Source organism: Dipodomys merriami, unplaced genomic scaffold (assembly GCF_024711535.1).
Source record: "Dipodomys merriami isolate MVZ:Mamm:240054 unplaced genomic scaffold, mDipMer1.0.p SCAF_10, whole genome shotgun sequence".
Classification (NCBI taxonomy): Eukaryota; Metazoa; Chordata; class Mammalia; order Rodentia; family Heteromyidae; genus Dipodomys; species Dipodomys merriami.
This window is the reverse complement of record NW_027202271.1, coordinates 11,186,225-11,210,240: the sequence shown is the minus strand read 5'-3', so window position 1 is coordinate 11,210,240 and position 24,016 is coordinate 11,186,225. Positions and strand designations below refer to the sequence as shown.

Sequence of the window (24,016 nt, the reverse complement as noted above, 5' to 3'; positions counted from 1 at the left end):
CACTAAAACCAACTTAACAACCTCCCTTGACAATGCATCCTTGTCAGAGTGAACAACTTCTCTGTGACTGTCTGTCTCAGGATAAGTAGTAAACTCAACTTTCAGAATTCTTTGGTCTCCAGCATCCAGCAAGAAGACATTTTACATCACAACGCAGAATCTCCCTCCCCCCATAGTTATTCAGTTCTACAGAATAACGTAGTATTTTTTTTCTATTCCATTCTAATGCAGTAAAGAAAATAATAATGATAATAAGCCAGGTGTCAGTGGCTCATGCCTAGAATCCCAGCTATTCTGGAGGCTGTGTTCTGAGAATGGAGGCTTGAATCCAGCCAGGCTGGAAAGTCCACCAGTTTTCATCTCCAATTAACCACCAAAGAGCTGGAAGTGGTAGAGCCCTAGCTAGCTTTGAGCAAAAAAGCTAAAGGAAGGAACTCAGCCCCTGAGTTCAAGCCCTAGTATTGGCACAGAAGGAAAGGAAAGAAAGAAGGAAGGAAGGAAAGGAAAGAAAGAAGGAAGGAAGGAAAGGAAGGAAGGAAGAAGAAAATAAGGAAAAGGAGGAAGGAAAGAAGAAAGGGAGGGTGGGAAAGGAAATAAAATAAGCTGGTAGGAATTCATCAATCTACTACTTGTTCCCTTTCTGCAGTTTGAAAAACTTCTAGAACACTAGAAGTCAAAATCCTAGCACTCTGATAATCACCTTATTTGGTTGTACCAGTAATTGACTGAGTGAACTGTGTCTCATACATTGTAACTGAAGTATTACAGTGAAAATCCAAAGCACATCAAACCTCAGTTGCAAATCAATTGTGTTAATGTATGCACTTTAGCCCTTGAAAAGACAAATCAAATGGGTGCTTTTAAAAAAATGGTCATTTATTTATTGTTCAGGTCCTGAACTTTCAGTTATATACCCCTGTTATATAGGCACACACGGACACACACACAAACTACTTGTCTCTGAAATATGTACTGTAATCCAAAGCACCAGAAAGTCTTAAGGACAATAAGTCTACGACCCATCACCACAAACCTTCATTTCTGGCTGGACAGAAAAATGACCAGCAAATCATCTAGTCAGTGGACCCTTAGTATAAAGGAATTTCCCAGGAAATTTTTTTTTGGCTAGTCCTGGGGCTTGAACTCAGGTCCTGGGAACTAAACCTGAGCTGTTTTTGCTGGAGGCTGGCACTCTACCACTTGAGCCACAGCACCACTTCCAGCTTTTTCTGTGTATCTGGTATTGAGGAATTAAACCCAAGGGTTTACTAAGCCACATTCCCAGCCCCCCTGGAATCCTTTTGAACCCATCACCAGTATTGTTCTGACAAGAATTATTTGATTGGTCTTACTAAGCAATGTATGTAGAAAGAAAGATAATTAAGATTTTTCAGCCCTAATTGTATGTCAATTCAAAACCTGCCTTTGGAGCTGTCACAATCTCCCTAGAGAAACAATTTGAACGATCTGAGTACCATACAAGACAATACAGGTTGTTTTTTTTAAGAGTCCTGTGCACATTTTCCTGGAAAAAAAAAAGAGGTCTGAAAAGGAAGGTATTACTGCAGGTAGATCGAGGGTTTCCTGGAGCTCCATGACTAAGCCTTGAGGGCTGGTGGCATTTGAGAAGGGTGAGGGGAAACGCTTGGCCCTACCTAAAGCTGTTTCAGTGTGACTGGTCTGACCAGAATAGGTTTAGGGTGGGGAGCACAAACTGTGAGAATAAAAGGGGAAATCGAGTCCTCCCCTTGTCAATCAAGAACACTGGCACCGCGGCTGAAGGCACCCTAAGTCTCACGTGCCACGGAAATAGGCAGCTGTACAGATTTCCTCAGGAAAACATTGAAAGCAAAAATTGTAATTACACCCAACCCTTTCCTCTATGCCCTGCCCAAGGTCCTCCACGTCTCCAAAAGGAAGGGATCAGTAGGGTCAATTTGTTTATTCCTTCATTCAACTAACATTTCTGCTCCTTGGGGGGTCTTTTGTTTCCTTCTAGGGAAGGGCTCAGGCTTTTCCGGGCAGCCCCATGCACTTCACTTGAAGGGGGGCCCCTAGATTTTCAAGTCTCACCCCACCCTGGAAGGAAAGAACGAGGCTGGGGAGGAAGCCACGGATTAGCTTTCCAACCCAGGAGCTCCCCAATAGAATGCCTGCGAGGAAAAGGCGAACTGAGATGAACAAGTACTCTGTGCAGCCGGGGGTGGGAAGGTGGAATGAAGGGAAACTGGGGAGCTCCTGGAAGGCTCGGGAGAGCTGGGCCTCCACGTTCCACCTCCTCGCAACACGGTCCCCCGACTTCCCCTCGCTGATCGAATGTAGCTCGCCTCCCCTCACAAGTTAAGTTTTTCCTGGCGAAGCAGCTGTGCAAAGGGGGGGGGGGTTCAGTGTCGACACGCCAGTTTAGGGGTACCACTCGCCGGATGCGTGTCACCACCGCCCATGGTCACCTCTCCCTCCTCGCCCAGCTCGCCTAACCCCAGCCCGTCCCCTCAAGGTTCCTGGTTCCCTTGGAGGGTTTTCCAAACATGGTATCCCCACACGTGGCTGCCAACGGGACCTCAGGAGGCTCAGTTGGAGGATTGAACCCAGATCTAAGGTGCAAAAAGTCAAGCACTTCGAACCGAAACGGACCCACAAAACGTGGGGAGTGTGGGGGTGTGGGTGGGGACGACAATACTGCTGCAGGGATTTAAGTTTACGCGAGAGAGATTCCCATCTTAACCATCTAAAGCATCACAAGCAGCAAAGGAAGAGGTGGAGGGCTCGGATGTATCCCCTTACACACCGCGCCCCTCTCCTGCCCGGCCCCGCTGGCCTCGGATGGACGGGATCCCCCGAAAAGCACGCACCGTGGGTACACCCGCGTGCCGGTGGGCACCCGGCCGGGCAGGAGTGAGCGCGCACGCGGAGGAGCCCCGGCCCGGACACGGAGGTCCCGGGCGCCTCGGGCGGGACGGCCTGCTCCTGGCGGCCGCCAGGGGAAGCGCGGGGCGCCGGGTAGGTGGGGGTGGGATTCGGGGCGGGCGGCCCCCCCCGCTCCCGGAGCTGGGCGGGCAGGGGGCGGAGCCCAGGTGGTGTTGATACACAAAGACTCCGCACCCAGGCCGCGCCCCGCCCACTGACGCGTCGGCGGGAGCCGCTATAATCCGCGCTCGCTCCCCGAGCGGTTCCAGACCGCGCCACGCCGCCGCCCCGGAGCCCCGCCAGCCGGACCTGCAGCGCCGCGAGCGCAGGCTGACCACGCGTCCCCGCACACTCGCGCCTTTCCCCGGACCCGGTGGCCGTCGGAGGACTGGGGCGGCCATTTAGACCTTTTTTTTTTTTTTTTTAATAAAAATCGTTTTTCCTGCCTGTCTTCGGATTTGGGGAGGGATTTTTTTTTTTAAGATTTGTTGTTATCGTAAACGATTTTTTTTTTTTTTTTGGTTTTGATCGAGACGTCGGAGACCTTTCCTTGAGTTTTGGTTTTGTTTTGGATCCGGAGACCACCGAGGTAATGGGGGACGTCGGTGCGGCGGGCGCGCGGGCCCAGGCGGGGTGGGGGGGGGAGGGCGGCGGGAGCGGCCGCGGCGGGAAGGCGGCGCGGGGGGCCCCCCACTTCCTCCCGGAGGGCGGGCGGGTGTTCTCGGGGAGGGGGAAGGTGGCCGATGGAGGGGTGGGTGCAGAACGCGGGCCGGGCGCCCGCGTCTCGCGGTTGGACGGGGTTGGGGAGAGGGGGGGGAAGGGAGCCCTCCCAGCCCGCGGCTCCGTTGCGGCTAGTCTTGTGACTGGATGTGCATTCATTAGAGAAAAAAAATTAATTGGGGGTCCCGGAGTCGTGGGTGGGTGGACTTTTCATTGTAACGGGGAACCCCAGATTGAGGAAGACGTGTGTGCGTAGGGGGGGGAAGCGGGAACGTTTGACAATCGGAGATCGATATTGCATCAGTTTCTTTCCGGGTATAGGAGGGGCGAGGTGGGGCAGACGCGGGCGCCGGCGCCCCGCGCGCTGGTGGACTCTGGTGGGGGGGATCGGGGGGGGAGGCCGTGTGTAAACAAACCCGCTGTAGCGCGCGAGACGGGGGGGGAGGTCGGGAGGGGGACTCTACCTCCCCACCGTCTCCGGGGGGCTTCGGTGCCGCAGAGACACTTCCCCAATCGGGGGTGGGGGGCGCAGAGCCAGAAGGAACCCCGGGGCGGGACTGCTGCGCCCCCCCCCCCGTGCTGGTGGAGGGGTGGGGGGGAGTGCATGCCTGCTTATCCGGTGCCAGGGCCGTGTGTGTGTGTGTGTGTGTGTGTGTGTGTGTGTGTGCGCGCGCCTGGCGTGCCTGTGCACGATCGGGGCCGCAGGGGTGCAGCAGGAGCAGAACCTCCCCCTCCTCCCTCGTGCCCTTCCCCCGCCCGCCCCGTCCACCCCTTGGGACGGGACAATGGAGAGAGGGTGAAGTGCCCGACCTCCCTGTGGAAGTGTCCTGGGCAGGGCGGGCGGGCGGGCGCCGCACCGTGGTGGGATCATCTTTGTTCTCGGCGGTGGCGGCCCCTCACCGTCGGTACTTTTCCGCCCTTCGGCGCGCGCCCCCGCCCCTCGCGCGCGGCTGGTACTTTTCCACTCGCCTGGCCGGGGATGAATCAGCCGCCGCGGCGCCCGCCCCGGCGGGCGTCACGTGACCCGGGCGGGGCGGGCGCTGCGGTCCTGACGCGCCGCCTCTACCTTCCAGGCTGAGCCTCCTCGAGGGCCCGCTGCATTTCAGCCAAGGACAAAAGGAGCCCCCCGCGCTGCTCTCTCCTGCCCCGCCTGAGCTCCGCCGCACCCGGATTCATTCCCGTCCATGCTCAGCATGAAGAAAACCCAAATGGGAAGGTTCAATATTTCCCCCGATGAGGACAGCAGCAGTTACAGCTCCAACAGCGACTTCAACTACTCCTACCCCACCAAGCAAGCTGCTCTGAAAAGGTGGGAGACGTTGGGCTCTTACCGTCACTAAATACATGAAAACGGGGGGCCCTGGTGGCTCACGTCTGTAATCCTAAAAAGAGGCTGAGATCTGACGATCGTGGCTCAAAGTCAGCCCAGGGGCAGGAAAGTCTGTGAGACTCTCCATCCAGATGCCAAAGTAGAATTGTGCCTCCTGGGGTACAAACAAAACACACCAAAAAACCCAGGAGAGTATGAGGTCCAGAGTTCAAGCCTCAGCACAGACATAAAATAGTGAACTAACAGGCTTTCACACATCTGAGGACCTCGCTTCTGTTTTTCTGGGTGACCATGGCATTTGGAAGAGTCCCATTTGTTGAGTTAGTGCAGTGAGTGTAAGATAATTTCTAGCCCGGTGCCCATGGCTCACGCCTGTAATCCTCACTGTTCGGGAGATTGAGGTCTGAGGATTTGCATTTGAAGCCAGGCCAGGCCAGAAATCTGTCTTACCTCCAGTGAACGACTCAGAAAAGGCCGGAAGTGGAGATGTGACTCAAGTGTTGTAGCATTAGCCTTGAGCAAAAGGCGCTCAAGGACAGTGCCCAGGCCTTGAGTTCAAGCCTCAGGACCAACAAAAAAAAAGCTAATTTATGTCCAGCTCAGAAAGGCAACTTAAAATTATTGTGTGTGTTTGTGTTTTTTTAACAGCCATTATGTTGATGTCGATCCTGAAAACCAGAACTTTTTACTTGAATCAAATTTGGGGAAGAAGAAGTATGAATCAGACTTTGTAAGTTAACCATAATCATTTGTGTATCTGAGGTTTAATGGAGTAAAAAGCATAGTTGTACTTTTAGATTTCAAATCTAACTTGCCCAAAGCTGGTGTTCTCCATTTAATTATTGTTATATGTTTGGTTATCGTTTTCCCTCTGTATAGAATCCAGGTACTACTTCCTTTGGAATGTCAGTATTTAATCTGAGCAATGCGATTGTGGGCAGTGGAATCCTTGGGCTTTCTTTTGCCATGGCTAATACTGGAATTGCTCTTTTTATGTAAGTATGTGTAAGTGAGTCTGTTGTGCAGGGTAGTTAATATGATTAAAAGCATAGTACTTTGGCTCCTGAAACTGAATTTAAAAGTTCACATAGTGACTTAACAATTGCTTAACATTAAAAGAAAGTATGACACAGCTAAATCTCTTTATTTTGCTACATACTGTATAATGCCAAGGAAGCCAATTAGGGAACATCCGGTATTACTTAACAACTGACAAATGAAGCCCAAAGTCTTGCTAAGTAAATGGAAATAGTTAACAAGTTTTACAAAAATGGGTAAGTCTAGGGTAACAATAGATTTTTCTACTGGTGGAGGAAAAGCCAAACATTGCTAGTAACTTGATGCCTCCAGATGAGTTTGATAATTGAAAAGTTCTTCCCTAGGACCTATGGCCTCATATGCGTAAGGAAAAGAAAATTCTGAATGTGTGAGGTGTGGTGATATATAACTCACCTGGAACATGTTTGCCTTAGGACAAATGAGTCATAACTGAAAAGTAATTTACATGCATATTTTCTCAAATGCACTTTTTTAAGCTCTGAGATTCCCAAATGATTGTAATAAATACCAGTTTTTAAACGTTTTCCCTCCAGTTAACCTAGTTAAGAATTAGCTGTCCTTATTGAAGGTATAAGAAGAGTTATTTTTAACAAACATTTTGGACTTTTTGGCTAGTTGTAGAATAAGAAAACCAGCCACCCCTATTTCTAGCAGAGTAGGCACCAAAGTACATGTAGTTCTGAGCAAGTGTTTTTTCAATGATGTCAATGCTGTAGCTATAACCTTTAAGTACCTGTGGACTGTCAGCTAAATCATTTTCTGCAGATAGCCCTTTGACTTAATGTGCTCACGGTACAGTTGAGGAAAACTGGGCATGCAACTGTCCCTTTTGTGACTGTTGTTTTTTTTTATTAGCTGATTGGTGCCATCTCAAGTTATTTTCTTGAGCACAGTAGACTGTTTATCCAAAAGCAAGCACCTTTGCAAGTCACTGCTTTTTGAGAAATTCCACACTGAGACTTTTTAAGCCTAGCTTGGAGAACTGAATGAAGGCAGGATTCATTGGAGCTTGTTTAATTGAGCTTAGATGAAGGGCAGCTATTTACACAGAAAGAGTCCTAGAATTTCAAAGTTTTTTAGTGGGAAACTTGAATGGTGAGTTCTGTCACTATTTGAAACCCTTAACTCTTGGTATCAAAACTAGAAGCAGTTTTTAAAGTGTGACTAGAGAATTTGAAGGAGACTCAATGGAAACTGTCACAAAAGCAAAACTGTTGATGTTACTAAGCTTATTATGTGTTTAACCATTTTAATAAATGGCTAAATGATAACAACATTGCGTGAGTTTTTTATTCATTTGTATTTGCATTGTATTTAGAGGTAAGATGGGGCAAAAGCCACGAGACTGCTTATCTTAAATCACTCCAGCTTAAGTAGAACCTATCTTAAGTTGAAAGTAACCATGAAAGATGAAGTCCATTTGTCCCTCGGTTTTGAGTAAGACATGAAAGGAGTTAGTTAAACCAATATATGTTGTAGCTCAGGACTGCCTCCTACATTTCAGTCTTTAGACATGAATTCCTTTGTCTTTAGACATGAATTCCTTTGCTGGCATGTTACATGTGGTGTGCAGATTGGCCATATAGAATCAAAACTCAAAGGATTGTGATAGTGTTTTGGGTTTTTTTTACTTGGATTTTTTTTTTACTGTTTAGTCCTTCCTTTGATTCCCGTTGTGTAGCTATACTAGGACTTGAACTCATGACCTGCACACCATCCCCTAAGTTTATTGTTCAAGATTGCTGCTCTACCACTTGAGCCACTGCTCCACTTCCTGCTTTTTATTGGTTAATTAAAAAGCCACAAAGTTTGTGGCCTGGGCTAGTTATGAATCATGATCCTTATATTTTAGCCTTCTGAGTAGCTCAGATTATAAGCCACCGGTGCCTGGGGACCCCCTTGTTTTGAGACAGGGTCTTACTATATAATAGTGTAGCTGAAAGTTTACAATGCTGCCTCAGTCTCCTTAGAAGCATGCACCATCAGACCTGACTTCCTTTGTCTGCTTTCATGATTAGAAGGAAAGTGGAAAGAAAAAAAAAGTCACATTAAAGGAGAATTAAGTGGCACTAGGGTTTTTTTAGTTCTACCCTGAACTCTTTTTCCCTTTTCTTACTCCAGTAAGGGACAGCTGACTGGATGAAGCTAATAGCCTACTTGGTCTAACACAGGCATGTTTTTGCTTTTTTGTTGTGATAGTACTAGGGCTTGAGCTCAGGACCTGGGCACTGTCCCTTAGTTGTTTTGCTCAAGGCTGGCGTTCTACCACTTGAGCCACACCTCCACTTCCAGCTTTGTGATGTTTAAAGAATCTCAGACTGTGCTGGCTTCATGCCATGATTCTCAGATCTTAGCCTCCTGAGTTGCTAGGATTGTAGTTGTAAGCCCCTGGCAACAGCTCAGCATTGCTTAATTTGCAACACAGCTGCCTGTCTTTCTCCCCAGAGTGCAGTGTAGGACTGCCTCACAGTGGTTCCTTGTCTGACTGTGCTCCATTAATACAGTTTGTTAGTATCTGACACTAGAAATGATAGTATCATTTCCCTTCTTCCTTTAGTTTCTAGACCTTTCCTGTCACAAGTGAATTTCACACCCAAAAAAGCCTTGTGAACTGGGTTTAACGGCAGATTTTTTTTTTACCAAGCATTTCCAGATGAAGACATTTCAGAATGTAGACAAAGAAACAAAATGGAAAGTGTAGAGAGACATGACAAGTATATAGATAGCTGTTGTGGTACCAAAACTAGAATATGCCTCATGGCTATGCAGGGACATTGGGTCTTCAGCTACTTCAGTTTTTTTACACAGTGAATCCTTCCTCTTACTACTTAATACTACAACTGTCACTTGACACAGAAAGATGAAGTTGTTATTCCAACTAGTAGGAAAGGGAACACACTAGTTTTGGGGGATCATTTTGACACAAATAAGATATCCTTATTGAATGTTACTGAAACAAAGTCTTAGTTGTCATGAATTGCCCTGCTTGTATATAACTCTGCCTTTCCCTTTTCTCACCAGAATTCTCTTGACATTTGTGTCAATATTTTCCCTCTATTCTGTACATCTCCTTTTAAAGACTGCCAATGAAGGAGGTATGTTGTATTCTTGATTTTTCTTCAGTAATTTCTCCCTCTTCGTGATGTTTTTTTCCCTCTTACAGAACTGCTTCCTTCATGAAGTTTCTGTGTTCTTATTTATTGTAGGGTCTTTATCATATGAGCAGTTGGGGCATAAGGCATTTGGAATAGTTGGAAAGCTAGCTGCCTCTGGTTCAATCACAATGCAGAACATTGGAGGTAAGGATTTATTCATTTATTTTTGTTTAAGGTGACAAGGCCTCATTTTGCAGCTTGTAATAGTCTAATTATGTTTCTCCTCCAGCTATGTCAAGCTACCTCTTCATAGTGAAATCTGAGTTACCTTTGGTGATCAAGGCATTAATGAACGATGGAGAGTCCAATGGGTAGGTGCTAAGTAAGGGTACTCGTAAGGAATAGTTCCTGGTCTGGAATGGCTTCCGTATATTTTGTCAGAGATAGACACAAATAATAATTTTCAAGAAATTACCGACCAAGAATCCCCCTGGAAGAAGATTTGAGTTTTTGAGGAAAAAAACCACAAAGAGAGCTCTGAGAACTTCAGATGATTTAAATAGTTAACCTGTATGTGAAAACAGGTTTTCTTAGAGCTTTTCTGTTACTATTCACACTGTTGAACAGAGGGACCTCACCCTTAAGGAAAGCTCTAAATCGCCCTCATCTTTTTTTGTCAGTTGTAGGGGTTGTACTCACAGCCTGGGTGCTGTCGCTTGAGCTTCTTCGTGCTCAAGGCTAATACTCAACCACTTTAGCCACAGCACTACTTCCAGTTTTTGAGTGGTTAATTGGAGATAAAAGTCTCACTTACAGGGACTTTCCTGCCCAGGCTAGTTTGCACCCAAGATCCTCAGATCTCAGGAGGCTGAGTACCTAGGATTACAGGGACCCTATCTCAAAAAAACAACCAAAATCCTTGAGGTATATTTAATGTAGAATATATCAAATGTATAGCTATGCTGTAGAATAGAAATCATACTCTAGCAAACTTACTCATTCCAGTGGTCTAGGGGTTTTTTTGTTTTTTCAATGGAAAGTAAACACAGGGCTGATTTACTTTCCACCTTGTAGATTGTTTACTTCCAAGTGGACAGGTGTGGTTATTTTGTCTCTGGAGTCAAGGTGAATGAAGCCATCACAATGAGTCAAGGTGAATCAACGCATCACAACTGATAACTAGGTTTTTGGTGGGTTTTTTTTTTTAGGGGTTTTCCCTATGCATTTTAATCTTAAGTGTGAGACCATTTCTAATTGAAATGTTTAGTGAGTATACTTGCTAACAAATATTGGGGAAAAAAAACAATCCAAAAATCTTTTGCAACATTGCCTTATGTTTAGTGTGTTATTACAAATGGTAAGCTAAAGCTATAACTCAGTTGGCATACATTTTTAAAGATGGGCTTCCTGGCTTCACAATGCAGCCTTGTGCCTGGCATTCATATCTAGCCTTTATGAAGCATTTCATGTTATGAATCTGCTGGCTCTCTTCCCAGAGCAAACAGTGGGACAAAACAAAAGTCCCACTGTTTCCATACCCCATTTTTTAACCTGAATACATATTCATCCAGCAAACAGAGTTAAAAAGTTATAGTGTCTCCACAATTGTGCTTTATTTTTTTCTGTGTACTGGCCAGTATTGGGGCTTGAACTCAGGTCCTTAGCACTGTCCATTAGCTCAAGGCTTGGGACTTGACCACTTGAACCACTTTTGGCCTTTTACAGACTTTTCCTGCCAGGGCTGGCTTCAAACCATGATCCTCAGATCTCAGCCTCCTCAGCTAGGATTACAGGCATGAGCCACCAACACCTGGTGTCAAAATTTTTCTTTCTTTGTGTGTTTACTGTTTTACTTTGTCTAGAAAATGAATCTACTATTAGAAGATGTGCATATAGTCTAACTAGTTTTGACCTTGTTTCTTTTTAATTCAGAGAATGGTATCTCGAAGGGGACTATTTGGTTTTGCTGGTGTCACTGGTGCTTATTCTTCCTTTGTCGCTGCTAAGAAATTTAGGTGAGTAACACCTTCCCTCTCTCCCTTCTTTATTTTCTAGGTTCATAGCCTGTACCACTTGAGCCACAACCTGCATCTCATAGCAAACTCCATTAATGCCATACCAGTTGGTTGGATAACTCTTATTAGAAACTCTGGTAGCTTAAATAAAGGTCATCCTCTAAGTGTTTATCTTTAGAAATCTGTGCCAGACCCAGAGTACCTCATTGACAACTGTTACAGCCTGTGCTTTGTAAATAATACAGGATGATAGTTTTTGTTTTTATTAGGGTTTTGGTTACAGGAAATAGATACCTTAGCGGACTAGAATTCAGCCTGTATTTTATTCCTTTTTTATTTATTTTACAACTGTCTTTAAGAAGCTGTGTAAAGGAGTTGACATTTAACAGAGCAGTTTATGAATGCAATATATTTTGATCCATGTCACCCCCTTTCAATAGAATTGGATATTCTGTTCAGGAAGTGCCCCAAGTCTGAAGAATTGCATTATTCATTGAAACTCACATAAAGACATTTGCTCCCATGTTCCCATATTACATTTAATTAATGGTGGTTTTTTCCTCTCCTTGTAGGATATTTGGGATATACCAGTGGCCTTTCCTTATTGTGCATGGTGTTCTTTCTGATTGTGGTAGGTACCCTTTGTCTCTATAGAAAATATTCTTTACAATTCTTCTTACACTGTTTAGTTGAACAAATGCAAACGAAATATGTTTTCAGGTGATCTGCAAGAAATTTCAGATTCCTTGTCCTTTGGAATTTGCTTTGATACTTAATGAGACAATGAACAACACCCTAACACACCCAACAACTTTTGCATCTGAATTGGGCTTAAATGCCACTGGAGCAGACACTTGCAAACCTCGATATTTTATCTTCAACTCTCAGGTAACTATTCAATCTATAAGATTTAGGGAAGGAGCACTGGGAAGGTGGCTCAGTGGTATAGCGCTTGCCTTGCATGCCTGAGGGAGGCCCTGGGTTCTATTCCTCAGCACCACATAAGCAAAAAGAAAAAAGCCGGAAGTGGTGCTGTGGCTCAAGTGGTAGAGTGCTAGCCTTGAGTTGAAGAGCTGAGGGACAGTGCCTAGGCCCAGAGTTCAGGCCCCATGACCGGACCCCCCCCCCCAAAAAAAAAAAAGATTTAGGGAAGGAAAGTGGGAAACTCCCCACTAGAGGTTTTTTTTTTAAATAACTTCTAAGGTGAAGGGCGTATTTAAAAAAAAAAAAAAAGCACAACAGAGTTTAGTTTTTGACCACTGTAAAGCAAGTGTGGCTTTGTTTCAGAATAAAACTTAGTCACAGTCATGTTAGTAGCTCTTCCCTATAATCCTAGCTACTCAGGAGGCTAAGATAGGAGGATCAGAATTCACAGCCAGCCCAGGCAGGAAAGCCCATGAGATTCTTATCCTCAGTTAATTACCAAAAAGCCAGAAGTGGAGCTGTGGCTCAAACGGTAGAGTTCTAGCCTTGAACAACAACAACAAAAAAGGCTCAGGGACACAGGCCTTGAGTTCAAACCCCAGGACTGCTACACAAGAAAACCAAAATCACCAGTTCACACTAAAGTGAGGAGATTGACCCCACATAATGAATAGATGCTGGAGAATGGAGGGAAACTAATTGTAGGCTTTGTTTCCAAGATAGCATAAGGCATGGGTGAGAAAGTCACTTCAGTATATTACATCAGGAGATTAAGTGGTGCCTTTTCTTTTTTGCAGACTGTGTATGCAGTGCCAATTCTGACGTTTTCTTTCGTCTGCCACCCTGCTGTTCTTCCCATCTATGAGGAGCTGAAAGGGTGCTTTATTTTTATATAAATTTTTTGGGAATGTACTAGATAGTAGTTTTATAACTGCTGCTAAGATGACATTTGTTTTCCTTTGGATTTATATAGCCGAAGCCGGAGGAGAATGATGAATGTGTCTAAGATTTCATTTTTCGCAATGTTCCTCATGTACCTGTTTGCTGCCCTCTTTGGATACCTGACATTTTATGGTAAATGATGTTTTTAAATCATTTAATTAAATTGATGGTTTATTTTTAGTCTTTTAAGAATAATGAAATTGATGGCTTATTTTTAGATTTTTTTTTTTGTGGCTATGTGGTGTTGATAATTGGGGCTTGAACTCAGGACCTCACACTCTTGCTTGACTTTTCAGTCAAGGCTAGTGCTCTTACCAATTTGAGCTACAGCTCCACCACCGGGTTTTTTGGTATTTAATTGGAGATAAGAGTTTCATGAACTTTACATGGACTGGCTTCGAGCTGCAAACCTGATCTGAACTTCCTGATTAGCTAGGATTACAGATGTGAGCCACAGGTGCTTGGTAGAAATTGGGCATAGGTTGACCATTTAAATATTCCGTCTGATTTGGCATAGATCACATTAGAGACCAGGATGGAGGACATGTTTGTTCAATATCCTTGCTCTGTCTGATAAATTGATCATACCAGTTTCTTATCACCTTCTAACTGTACAACACATACAAACTAAGCCAAACCATGGGATTTAGCTATTTTGATTCTGTTGTTTTTAATGGAGATCATGTGGCTAAATCTCTACTTGGTATTTAGAAAAATTTCCCTTCAATGTTAGTTTAATTGCATTAGCCATAATTCCAAATTAATCTTATTAGCCTCTTAGTTCATAGCCATTTTCTGAGTAGCTAATAATTTTAGTACTGATTTTACTGTAAGTTAGATTTATTTGATCCCCAGAGAAAACCGCACACTGACAGCTTTTCTGGTTTTCCCTCCTTAGAACATGTTGAGCCAGAATTGCTTCATACCTACTCTTCTGTCAAGAAAACTGATATTCTTCTTCTTATTGTCCGTCTGGCTGTGTTGATGGCTGTCACCCTGACAGTACCAGTGGTTATTTTTCCAGTAAGTATGATTACCTACTCTTTTAGTAGGGAGAGTGTGTGTGTGTGTGTGTGTACACACATCAGTAATACTGGAGCTTGAACTTAGGGCCTCTTTTTTCTCACTTGACTTGTTTTTTGCTCAAGACTGGGCCTTTACCAGTTGAGCCTCGCCTCTACTTTTTTTACCTTTTTGCTAGTTAATTAGAATTAAGAATCTCTTGAATTTATTTGTCTAGACTAGTTTCAAACCATGATAATGGCATAAGCCATTAGTATAAAGACTAGTGTAAGGTTCTCTGTAACTGGTGATCTTTAACAGCAAAGGAAAGGGTACCATTTTTCTTTTAAAAAAAAAATTGAAGCCTTATCATTTGGAAAAATCTTTGTGTTATTTAAAACTGGGTGTCGTTTATGTATTTCCATCTTTCTTTTTTCCCCAGATCCGGAGCTCTGTGACACAATTGCTATGTGCAGCAAAAGATTTCTCTTGGTGGAGGCATACTCTCATTACCTTGTGCATTTTGGGATTTACTAACTTGCTTGTCATCTTTGTCCCAGATATAAGAGATATCTTTGGTTTCATTGGTAAGTTTAGGTTCAAATGCTTAGAGCTGTGAAATGCTTAACAAAAGGGAAATGACTCATACTCAAGAAATGGTAAATGTTTTTTACAGGTGCATCGGCAGCTGCTATGCTGATTTTTATTCTCCCATCTGCCTTCTATATCAAGTTGGTAAAGAAGGAACCAATGAAAACTGTACAGAAGATGGGGGTAAGTGAAAGACAACTATAGAACCAGCAGTGACCCTTTAACTCAGAAATTCTCCCATCTGATATTCATGTTAGGTGTTAGATACTGGGGCTATAACTCAGGGCCTCTTACACTGGCGCTTTGCCACTTGGGCCACACCACCATCACTTCTGACTTTCTGCTGGGGTAGCTTCAGATGAAAATGATCAGATCTCAGCCTTCCTGAGTGGCTAAGGAATTACGAGTGTTAAAAGTTTTCTGACTGTCAGTGTTACAGTTTCACAGTTGAAGTTCCTAGTAAACATTTTTGAAGCAATAAACTTGACAGAAAATGGATTGAGAGTGTAGTTTGCCATCCAAGTACTTCATTGCAAGAAAGTTGGAGATAAGGAGAAGGATAATAAAAGTACTACCCAGTTTTCAACATTTGCCAGCCTCCTGTGTGATGGGCAAGAAAGGCAAGAAATGTAGAAAAAACAAGAATAGTTGAGTGGAATGAGAAGTGACAGCCCTCAAAGCAAGATCAGTATTGTGTGTTTACAGTGTAACAAGAATTGGTGGCATACAGTATATGTGAACCACAAAACATGCTTCTGAAAGCAAAATCCTACTGGCTATATTTAGGGGGAGAGACGGCTTTTCAGTTATAATGTGTCACTACCATTCTGGTCTGATTAAAAAGCACGTGGCTATGAACTAGCAAGTGCCATCTTGTTTTATTCATAGAGAGTATATATACAGAGTTAGTAATTAGAGAGAGACAAGAAATGTAATTCATGGCTCTCAGGAAGAATTGGCTTTTCACTTAAGTTGACTTAAGTTTGACCTTTGTGATTTGTGCAAGAATTGCAAATAATCTCAGCTGGTCAGAAGGCTGAGATCTGAGGATCATGGTTCCTGAGCCTGCCCAGGTAGACAAATGTGAGAACTTTCATCTTCAGTTCATCAGCAAAAAGCCAGAAGCTCAAATGGTAGAGCTTTGGGACACCCTTAGTTCAAACCTCAGTACCAGCACAAAAACACATGCTGTGCCAGCTTTATATAAAACAGTTTAAGCTGGGTACCTGTGGCTCATACCTGTAATCCTAGCTACTCATATGGCTGAGATCTGAGGGTTGTTTGAAGCCAGCCTGGGCAGGAAAGTGAGATTATCTCCAGTTAACCACCAAATTGCTGCAAATGGTACTAAAGCTCAGGTGTTAGTGTGCTAGCCTTGAGTGAAACAGCTTTAAAGGACAGTGTGCAGACTCTTGAGTTGAAGCCCAGTTTGTTCAGCAAGAAAATTTGCTTTATATTTGAGGCAACCAAATACAAAGGGAAATTTCCCCGAACACGTGGAAAGTATAGGCATATTCCCCCACTTGCACATTTTTATGTAGACATGTAAAATACATCAACTACCTTAGAGAGAGATATTTTGCATTTGCCCTCTGCCTACTGATGGGTTTTCTCTATGCTTTTTGCAGGCTCTGCTTTTCCTGATCAGTGGTGTGGTGGTGATGATTGGAAGCATGGCTCTGATTGTCCTGGATTGGGTACACAACCCCCCTGCAGGTGGCCCTTAATTGGTACCGCTGAAACTCAAAATCATCCCTTGGATGATGTGCCAGTGTTGAGTCATTCTCAACTACTATGAAATTTCACCTGATGTTTTCCGTTCACTTCCTTTTGAAGTGCAGATTCCTCGCTGGTTCTTCTGGATGCAGAATAAGTGAACTTTTTTTTTTAATTTTTTAATTATTGTTATTGTTTTTGTTTTTTTTTAAAGAAACTTAATCTGTATGTTAGGAATCTTGACAACAAAACCACGAGTCTCGGGTTAAGGGAAGTGACAATTTTATTCCATTCCAGAGAATGGACAGACTCTTTAACTTTTATCAAGCCACATGCTTGGCTGTGTCATTGTTTAACTTGGATATTTTATGATTTTACTTGAATGTGCCTAATGGAACCATTCGATGTGAGAAACAAATGTTCATTTAGAGCAAAGTATTGAGAAAACCGTTGAGGGGGAAAAAATGCTTATTATTTTTTTGTACCAAAAAGAAAAAGATACTTCAAGACCTCAGAAGCACTATTTTACTTTTAAGAAATTACTTTCTGTTTTTGAACTCTCCACAGTTGACAATAAATTCCGTAAAATGACTTCATTGGTATTTAAAAACAAATGTTAGTATTATGAAATGATTTGCCTTTTTTGTAGGCATTATAATAAGCCAAATACTTTTTTACCCAAAATAATTTTTAGAGAAAATGATGTAACAAAGCAAAAAGACCTTGTATTATGAATTAGGAGCTTTTTTTTTTCCCATTGAAATTCGTTTAAAAGAGTATTTGATGATTGCTACACCAAGTCAGGTTAAAATCTGTTCATTCTGTCTGCAAATAATTTTGTTTATTCAGATTGAAATGTGAGGATGGACACAAGGGAAGATATTTCTATGGGAAATAAAAATGACTGATTTTTTTGAGGTACCAAATAGAGTGCAATTGGGTAAAACAGGGTTTATTCAGTTGCATCTGTCTACAGAATTGTATTGACAGCTCTGGGCCAGCCCTTTTTAAAAAAAAAAAAAAACATTGCTTCTAGCAGTGGAAAATGGGCATTTGATGGCAACAGGCCAAATATCCAGAGTACAACTTTGCAAAATGCTCATTTACTGGAAGTGTGATTTACTTGACAATGTGCGGCTTAGTTGTGTATGTGTTTTGTCTTCACAGTAGTGGTCTTTATTCATTGGTTACGCCGATGTTTGGTATAGTACAAGTTCTGTTCATCAGGATATTGGGTTACTTACACAGCAAGCTTTTAAAAATAAGACTCAATTTGGCCTGGTGCTGGTGGCACATGCCTATAATCAAATCCTAGCTAGCTACTCAAAGTCTTGAGATCTGAGGATTATGGCTCAAAGCCAGCCTTGCCAGGAAAGTTTGAGATTCTTACCTGCAATTAACCAACAAAAAGCCAAAAGTAGAGCTGTGGTTCAAGGGATAGAGCATCAGCCTCGAGTGAAAAAGCTCAGGGACAGCACCCAAGCCCTGAGTTCAAGCACCCCAGTGCCAGCACCCTCTTCATCCCCCCTCCTCCCCCCAAAAAAAATCTTTGCAAAGGACTGTAATTTCCTTCTTGTACAACACAGAAATAATTTGTTTACATCCAGCAAATGATTACCTGGGGGAAAAACAGTGAAACCTGGTTCTTAGATCTTGGTCCAACTGCATGTTCACCTTTCCATTTCAATTGCAGTGAGAGGTGAAACATTACTTTGGCTTTCAGAGCACATTTACTGTATGTTAATGGTGACTGGTGAATATATTCTCCAATAATGTGGTACTTTGCCCATCCGGCGTAATGTTTAAGACCTAATATACATAATTCCATTAAATGGTTGAGGGAAGCAAGTAATGGAATCAATTGATTGTCTGGCTCTTAAGGTTAGTCTTGAACTAAACGTTTTGTACTTGGAGGTGAGGGCCAGAAGTGAGGCAAACATGGTTTTTGTTACACATTCTTGTATTATATGTGACTCGATTGACAGACAAATTGTGTCTGTGATTGATGAACACCCTTGCGGAACTGGAAGACGTCTTGTAGTGCTACATTGGGTTAAAAAGAAAGCAGTGGTGCATTTTTGTTTCTACAAAGAACTGGGGACCATCTTCCAACCGTTGTGAGCAGACAGATTGCCTCAACTCCGTGTGATGCTTTCCGTGTGATGGGGCTGTGTGCGCTCTGTTCTAGTCCAGCAGTTCTCTGAGAGCTGGCACTTCTGCTGGAACTCTTGGGAAAGAATTCCTGAAGAGATCTTGCAAGAGGAAAACAATTCTCTACAGTTTACATCCTTTTGTATGGGAGAATGTACAATGGCAACCGAGAAGGAATGAAACAACAGAATCATCTTCATGGGAGAAGCTTCCCCTAATCTTGGTTCATTGAGGTTCAAAATCAAGCTGTGAGGTTTTTTTTTGGAGCTGTCTTGTCTGCCTTGAGATTTCCCAAACAGTGAATTTCCACTAAGGAGCAGTCACCTCATTTTGCATTACTGTCTTCCATAGGTGTCTCAGTTGTAACTGTAATGTTATTTATAGAACAGCATCAATCCATTAAAGCTAACCTATTTTTCAATATTTATGATAACCTTATGTACATACATTGTCTTGTCTGTGTATTTGTAAATAGGCTGTATATAATGTCAGGATTGGGTCTTGGGTTCGAGTGTATATATACATGTAACTTAACTGCATTTTGACGAATTGACATTGAAGTTCAACCTCCCCCCCAAAAAAGTACTTGTACAGAGAATTTCATATTAAAAACAAATCAACATTGAGTACAATACTAAACATTTAAGATAGTTGTTTATCTGGCGATATACTGAATATTGGATCGCCCCTCCCCATCCCATGAAAATTGGGTGAGAGTTCAAAAATTTTAAGTCTGGTCTAAATTTTTCAAAATGCAGTAATTACCTAAATGTGACCTACAGTGAAATCAAATGTGATGTAGTGTGATAAAGCCCTTGGAAGTCCTGGGTGTGTCAGCTTGGTGTGTATATAGTGTAAATAGGTCCCACTGTACTGTTAGGTCCGACAATTCCAGTGTGGCTTGTTGGCGAAGAGTGCTTACACCAGTTTCAATGAAACAATGTTTGTTTTAACTGAACTAAAATAAATACATGCTTAATCCTGACTACGCCATGTTTTCTTTGAGCAAATGGGATGAAGATGCTAGAACAACTATACCACCTAGCTGTGACTATCCACAAAATCGTTTCGCCGGAGATTTCCACCTTGACCAAGAGAGATTGAAGGTATGTTGAGTTGAGAAGGTCCTGGCAAGCTAATAACTTGGTTATAGAATACATCAATACCATTAACAGGAGTGTATGTGTATGAGTACACGTGTGTGAATGTGGGGCTTGAACTTACTGTCCCATGGTTCCCCCCCCCCCCATTTATGGCTGGTGCTCTACCACTTGAGTTAGAGTCCCCTAAGCTTTCCTGCCTGGGCTGGCTTGGAACAGAGCCTCAGATTTCAGCCTCCTGTGTAGCTAGGAGTATAGCTGTGAGCTACAGGCCCCTGGACAAGTAGACTTCCCCCTTGGCTCTCTTTAATTTTATTTTAATGGAGCTTTTTAGAATATGCCTTCATGATCTGATTGCATGGAACTGGCTGGGTTGTTTCAGACTTAACTTCTGTTAGGTAAACAGCTAATATTAAGGAGCTCAGATGCTTATGGGTGTCTGAAGAATTGTTTTGGTGACCACCTGCAGGAGAGGAGAGGGATTAAATGGGCAAGCTGATGAGGGTTTCCCCACCCCCTAAATGACTAAATGAGGAAGTTGCTAAGATTCTTGGAATACTCAGGATTGTGACCTGATAGTCTTAAAAAGTAGCTTACAAGATGAAATCACCAAAGCTGGAAGCCAAGAGGGAAGAATACCTCAGGACCGCAGGAGACCTTAAGAATGGTTGAGACAAATCGAAGCTCATTTCAGTTGCTACTGATGGCAGAGAAGAACTTGTGCTTATGAAGTGCAGAAGCATGTACAAAAGTCAGGAGTTGAAAAGCAAAGGCCTTTGGAGGAATTCTCAAGTCCAAGGAAAGGCTTTAATAGCACCTGCTGTGTGTTTGACTAAGAAAGCCCAAGGGGATGATAGAAGGGTTATGCATCACATAGCCTCTAACAGACTCTATTTACTTGCAGTTTTTTTTTTTAATTATTTAAAAAATCTTTATTAAGGAGCTGGGAAAGTGGCTTAGTGGTAGAGTGCTTGCCTAGGATACATGAAGGTCTGGGTTGGATTTCTCCATGCCACATAAACAGAAAAGGCCAGAAGTGGCGCTGTGGCTCCAGTGGTACAGCACTAGCCTTAAGCACAGGGGATCAGGGATAGTGCCCAGTCCCTGAGTTCAAGCTCCAGGAATGGCAAAAATAAATTTATTAAGGATTACAGTTACATGAGTCAGGCAAAGAATACATTTTCTTTTGGACAATGTTGCCTCCTTTCCTCACTCCCAGATACTGCAATTTTTAAGTAATACTAAAAAGAATCAGAATGACAATCATTCAAAGTGAAGATGAGCCCAGCATAGGTGGCTCACACTGGTAATCCTAGCTACTCAGGAATCTGAGATCTGAAGATCTTAGGTTTCTAGCCAGTCTGGACAGATTTAAGAGACACCTACCTGCAATTAACTACCCAAAACACCTGGAACCCAGTGTCAGCATGAAAGGAAACCAATACGTTGATGATGCCTATCTTCAAGGAAAAATTTCAAGAAGGAATGATTGTTTTGTGTGGATACTAGGACTTAAACTGAGGGACTGGGTGCTATTCACTTTTTTACTCAAGGCTGATGCTCTACTACTTGAGTTAGACCTCCAGTTCTGCCTTTTTGATGGTTAACTAAGAGAAGAGGCTCATGGACTTTCCTGCCAGGTCTGGCTTTGAACTCTGATCCTCAGATCAGCCTCCTGAGTAGCTAGAATTAGTCATGAGCCACTGGCACCTGGTTTAGTTTTTTCTTAAGAGAAAATGTGTCTCTTAAGTTCTGGTAAACAGCAACTCCTGTCATCTTAAAACCAAACTATGTTCTTCTTAATTTCCTCTCCTTTTTAAAAAAATATTCCCTTTAAAATGACTGATGTCTCAAGATGTGGAACTCACGGTTCACAGCCCTTCTGCTACAGAGAGTTTTATTTTTAAATCAACCCATAAATAGAAAGATCCAAAGAAGGAAATACGTGGAATATGAAAATCTCCTCTCAAAATGCACAGAGGGCCTTGTAAACTCAGAACATTCTTCCCTTACAAACTGCTCCAGAAAGAAATGTTGAGTCTGTATGGCCTGGTTTGTAGGCAATGAAGCAAATAGAACATTCCTTCTTCATGGCAGGGAAGAGACTCATGAATTATACCTTCTAAAAAGCATTCTTCATTTCTTTTAATAATGTAAGCACAGCATACAGGAGGATCTTGAGTTTGAGGCCGGCCTGTTGTGTTAAAAGGTGAGTTCTAAGCTAGTTTGACCTATAATGAGACACTGTTTTCAACAACAAAAAAACATGCCAGGCACAGGTGGCTCATGTCTGTAATTCTAATGTAGAGGCTGAGATGGGAGGATCATGATTTGATATCAGATGGAACAGGAAAGAACATGAGACTATTAGACACAAAGAAGCTGGAAGTGGAGCTGTAACTCAAGTAGTAGACTGCTAGCCTTGAGCGAAAAGCTGAAGAACACTTGCCAGACTCCGAGTTCAAGCCCCAGTACTGGCACCAAAAACCAAAACCCTCAATGGAGTTCGATTGGAGAAGATTGCATTGGATTCTGAATAAGTAAACGAACACAGAGGGGCACATAAGGAAAGATCTCGGCCCTGCATCTTGGCTTGTTCTAGGGCTGCTGTTGTACATAAGAGCTTGTCTTGCTGCTTGGTAATCTCACTCAGATGCTAAAGGCATGCAGGTCCTCCTCCAAGAACAGTCTTGGAATCCCTGAATCAAGCTGAGCCTTTCTGCTCAGCCTGCTCCTCACTGAAGCTCCCTGAGGGCGGAGCCATGTGTGTTTTTGTTGTTGTTTGTTTCTGAATCTAGCCATGCCACTAGTGTTCCCTGTATTAGAGATGGAACCCATCCCAGACCCAGCCCTCTGTCGGCCTTTGCCATGCAATCACTCTCCACGTCAGACTCTGAGATGATTTGCAAGCACTCAAAAGTAGAGAAGGCTTCCTTTAAGAATGTCTCGATCACCAGGCACTTGTGGCTTACATCTGTATTCCTAGCTACTTGGGAAGATGAGATCTGAGGATGGAAGTTCAAAGCCAAACCAGGCAAAGAACCACCAAAAAAAGCTAGAAGGGAAGCATGGCTCAAGTGGTAGAGCACCAACCTTGAGCAAAAAAGCCAAGTGAGAGTGGAAGGCCATAAGGTCCCCAGTATCTGGGTCTAGTGAATAAAAATTAAAGCTTTAACTTAAGCAGAGAAATCACGCTTCTCATGTAAACTCATTAAGATAGTGTTTCAGAGGTCTCATACTTTTTTTTTTTTTTTTTTTTGGTACTAGTCTTGTGAGTTGAACACAGAACCTGGGTAATGTCCCTTGACCTTTTGCAGGCTGGTGCTCTGCCACATCAGCGACAGCTCTACTTCTGGGTTTCTGGTGGTTTATTGGAGATAAGAGTCTCACAGACTTTCCTGCCTGTGCTGACTTGGAACTGTCAGCCTCAAATGTCAGCCTCCTGAGTACCTAGGCGTGTGCCACCAGCATCGGGCTGAGTTCTCAGTTTTATATTCAGTTGTTCACTTGCTCTTTCTGGTGCCTAAAAGGTTAAAAAAAAATCTAGAACTACCCAGAAAGCCATTGCTCTAAAGTTGTGGTGTAGCCACAGCCCAGTTACCCTATATTTACCCACTAGACTACATGCCTGAGAAAGAAAAGGGAGAGGGTTTGACGTAGACCCCTTCTAATGACTTCAGGCACAGCTAGAAATGGAGCTTGCAGGCTAGAGCTGGCTGAGTCTCTCCAACAAACATCCCTGGAAAATGCTGAAGAAGAAGGGTCCTCTAGATCACATGGGCTCCATAGCTATGTACATTCGGTCATATAAAATGCTATCAAAATGAACTCCAAGAGATGGAAAGGTTTATTATTGTAATGTTTGCAGTTCTTTTTAATTCTTCTTCTTCCGTTTTTTTCCCCCTTTGTCACTGTTTTTGATTTCTGTACCCTTAGCCTTGCATATAAGTTTATCTGATTTGGGGAGGGAAAGGGGAAGCACAGACAAGGTAGGACAAAGGGTGAAGCAATTCAGCAATGATCCTCACTAGATACTATGTTGAAAATGAACTATACAGCTGGGAAGGTGGCTCAGTGGTAGAGTAATTGCCTTGCATACATGAGCCCCTGGGTTCGATTCCTCAGTACCACATAAGCAAAAAAAGCCGAAGTGGCTTTGTAGCTCAAGTGGTAGAGTGCTAGCCTTGAGCTGAAGCGCTGCAGGACAGTGCTCAGGCCCAGAGTTCAGGCCCTATGACCCCAAAAAAAGAAAAGAAAAGAAAATGAACTATACAACTTGGGGGGTTGGTAGGGAAAAATTGGGAGAAAAATGGGGGTGTAACACTGTTCAAAAAGAAATGTATTCATGACCTGACTTATATAACTATAAACCCTTTGTATATCACCTTTACAATTAAAAAAACAATAAATAAATAAATGAAAGAAGGGTCCTCTATAAAGCCTTCACCCTCCCGTGTCCCTTTT

At 43.1% G+C, this 24,016-nt stretch overlaps 1 protein-coding gene across 2 annotated transcripts; it reads left to right on the top strand.

The window, feature by feature from the left end:
* The first annotated feature begins 3,167 nt into the window (after window positions 1-3,167).
* Window positions 3,168-19,437, top strand: Slc38a2 (solute carrier family 38 member 2). Of its 2 annotated transcripts, XM_070039393.1 has the most exons (16): window positions 3,168-3,496; window positions 4,701-4,936; window positions 5,606-5,687; window positions 5,837-5,952; window positions 9,038-9,111; window positions 9,223-9,315; window positions 9,401-9,482; window positions 11,044-11,126; window positions 11,699-11,757; window positions 11,847-12,014; window positions 12,848-12,927; window positions 13,024-13,124; window positions 13,891-14,015; window positions 14,437-14,581; window positions 14,671-14,768; window positions 16,214-19,437. In XM_070039393.1, exons 2-16 carry the CDS (start codon window positions 4,812-4,814, stop codon window positions 16,310-16,312), a joined length of 1,530 nt encoding a protein of 509 aa, XP_069895494.1. In that variant the 5' UTR covers window positions 3,168-3,496; window positions 4,701-4,811; the 3' UTR covers window positions 16,313-19,437. The 2 variants fall into 2 exon arrangements, with proteins under 2 accessions (XP_069895494.1, XP_069895498.1); XM_070039397.1 differs by lacking the exons at window positions 3,168-3,496; window positions 4,701-4,936; window positions 5,837-5,952 and having other exon boundaries at window positions 5,612-5,687.
* Window positions 19,438-24,016: the final 4,579 nt, after the last annotated feature.

Bases quoted from the DNA above. Each gene is read 5' to 3' on its own strand.
- Slc38a2 (XM_070039393.1), top strand. From the start codon at position 4,812: ATGCTCAGCATGAAGAAAACCCAAATGGGAAGGTTCAATATTTCCCCC. The intron at 9,483-11,043 runs GTAGGTGCTAAG...TTTTTAATTCAG, and splicing joins AACGATGGAGAGTCCAATGG to AGAATGGTATCTCGAAGGGG. The intron at 11,127-11,698 runs GTGAGTAACACC...CTCTCCTTGTAG, and splicing joins GTCGCTGCTAAGAAATTTAG to GATATTTGGGATATACCAGT.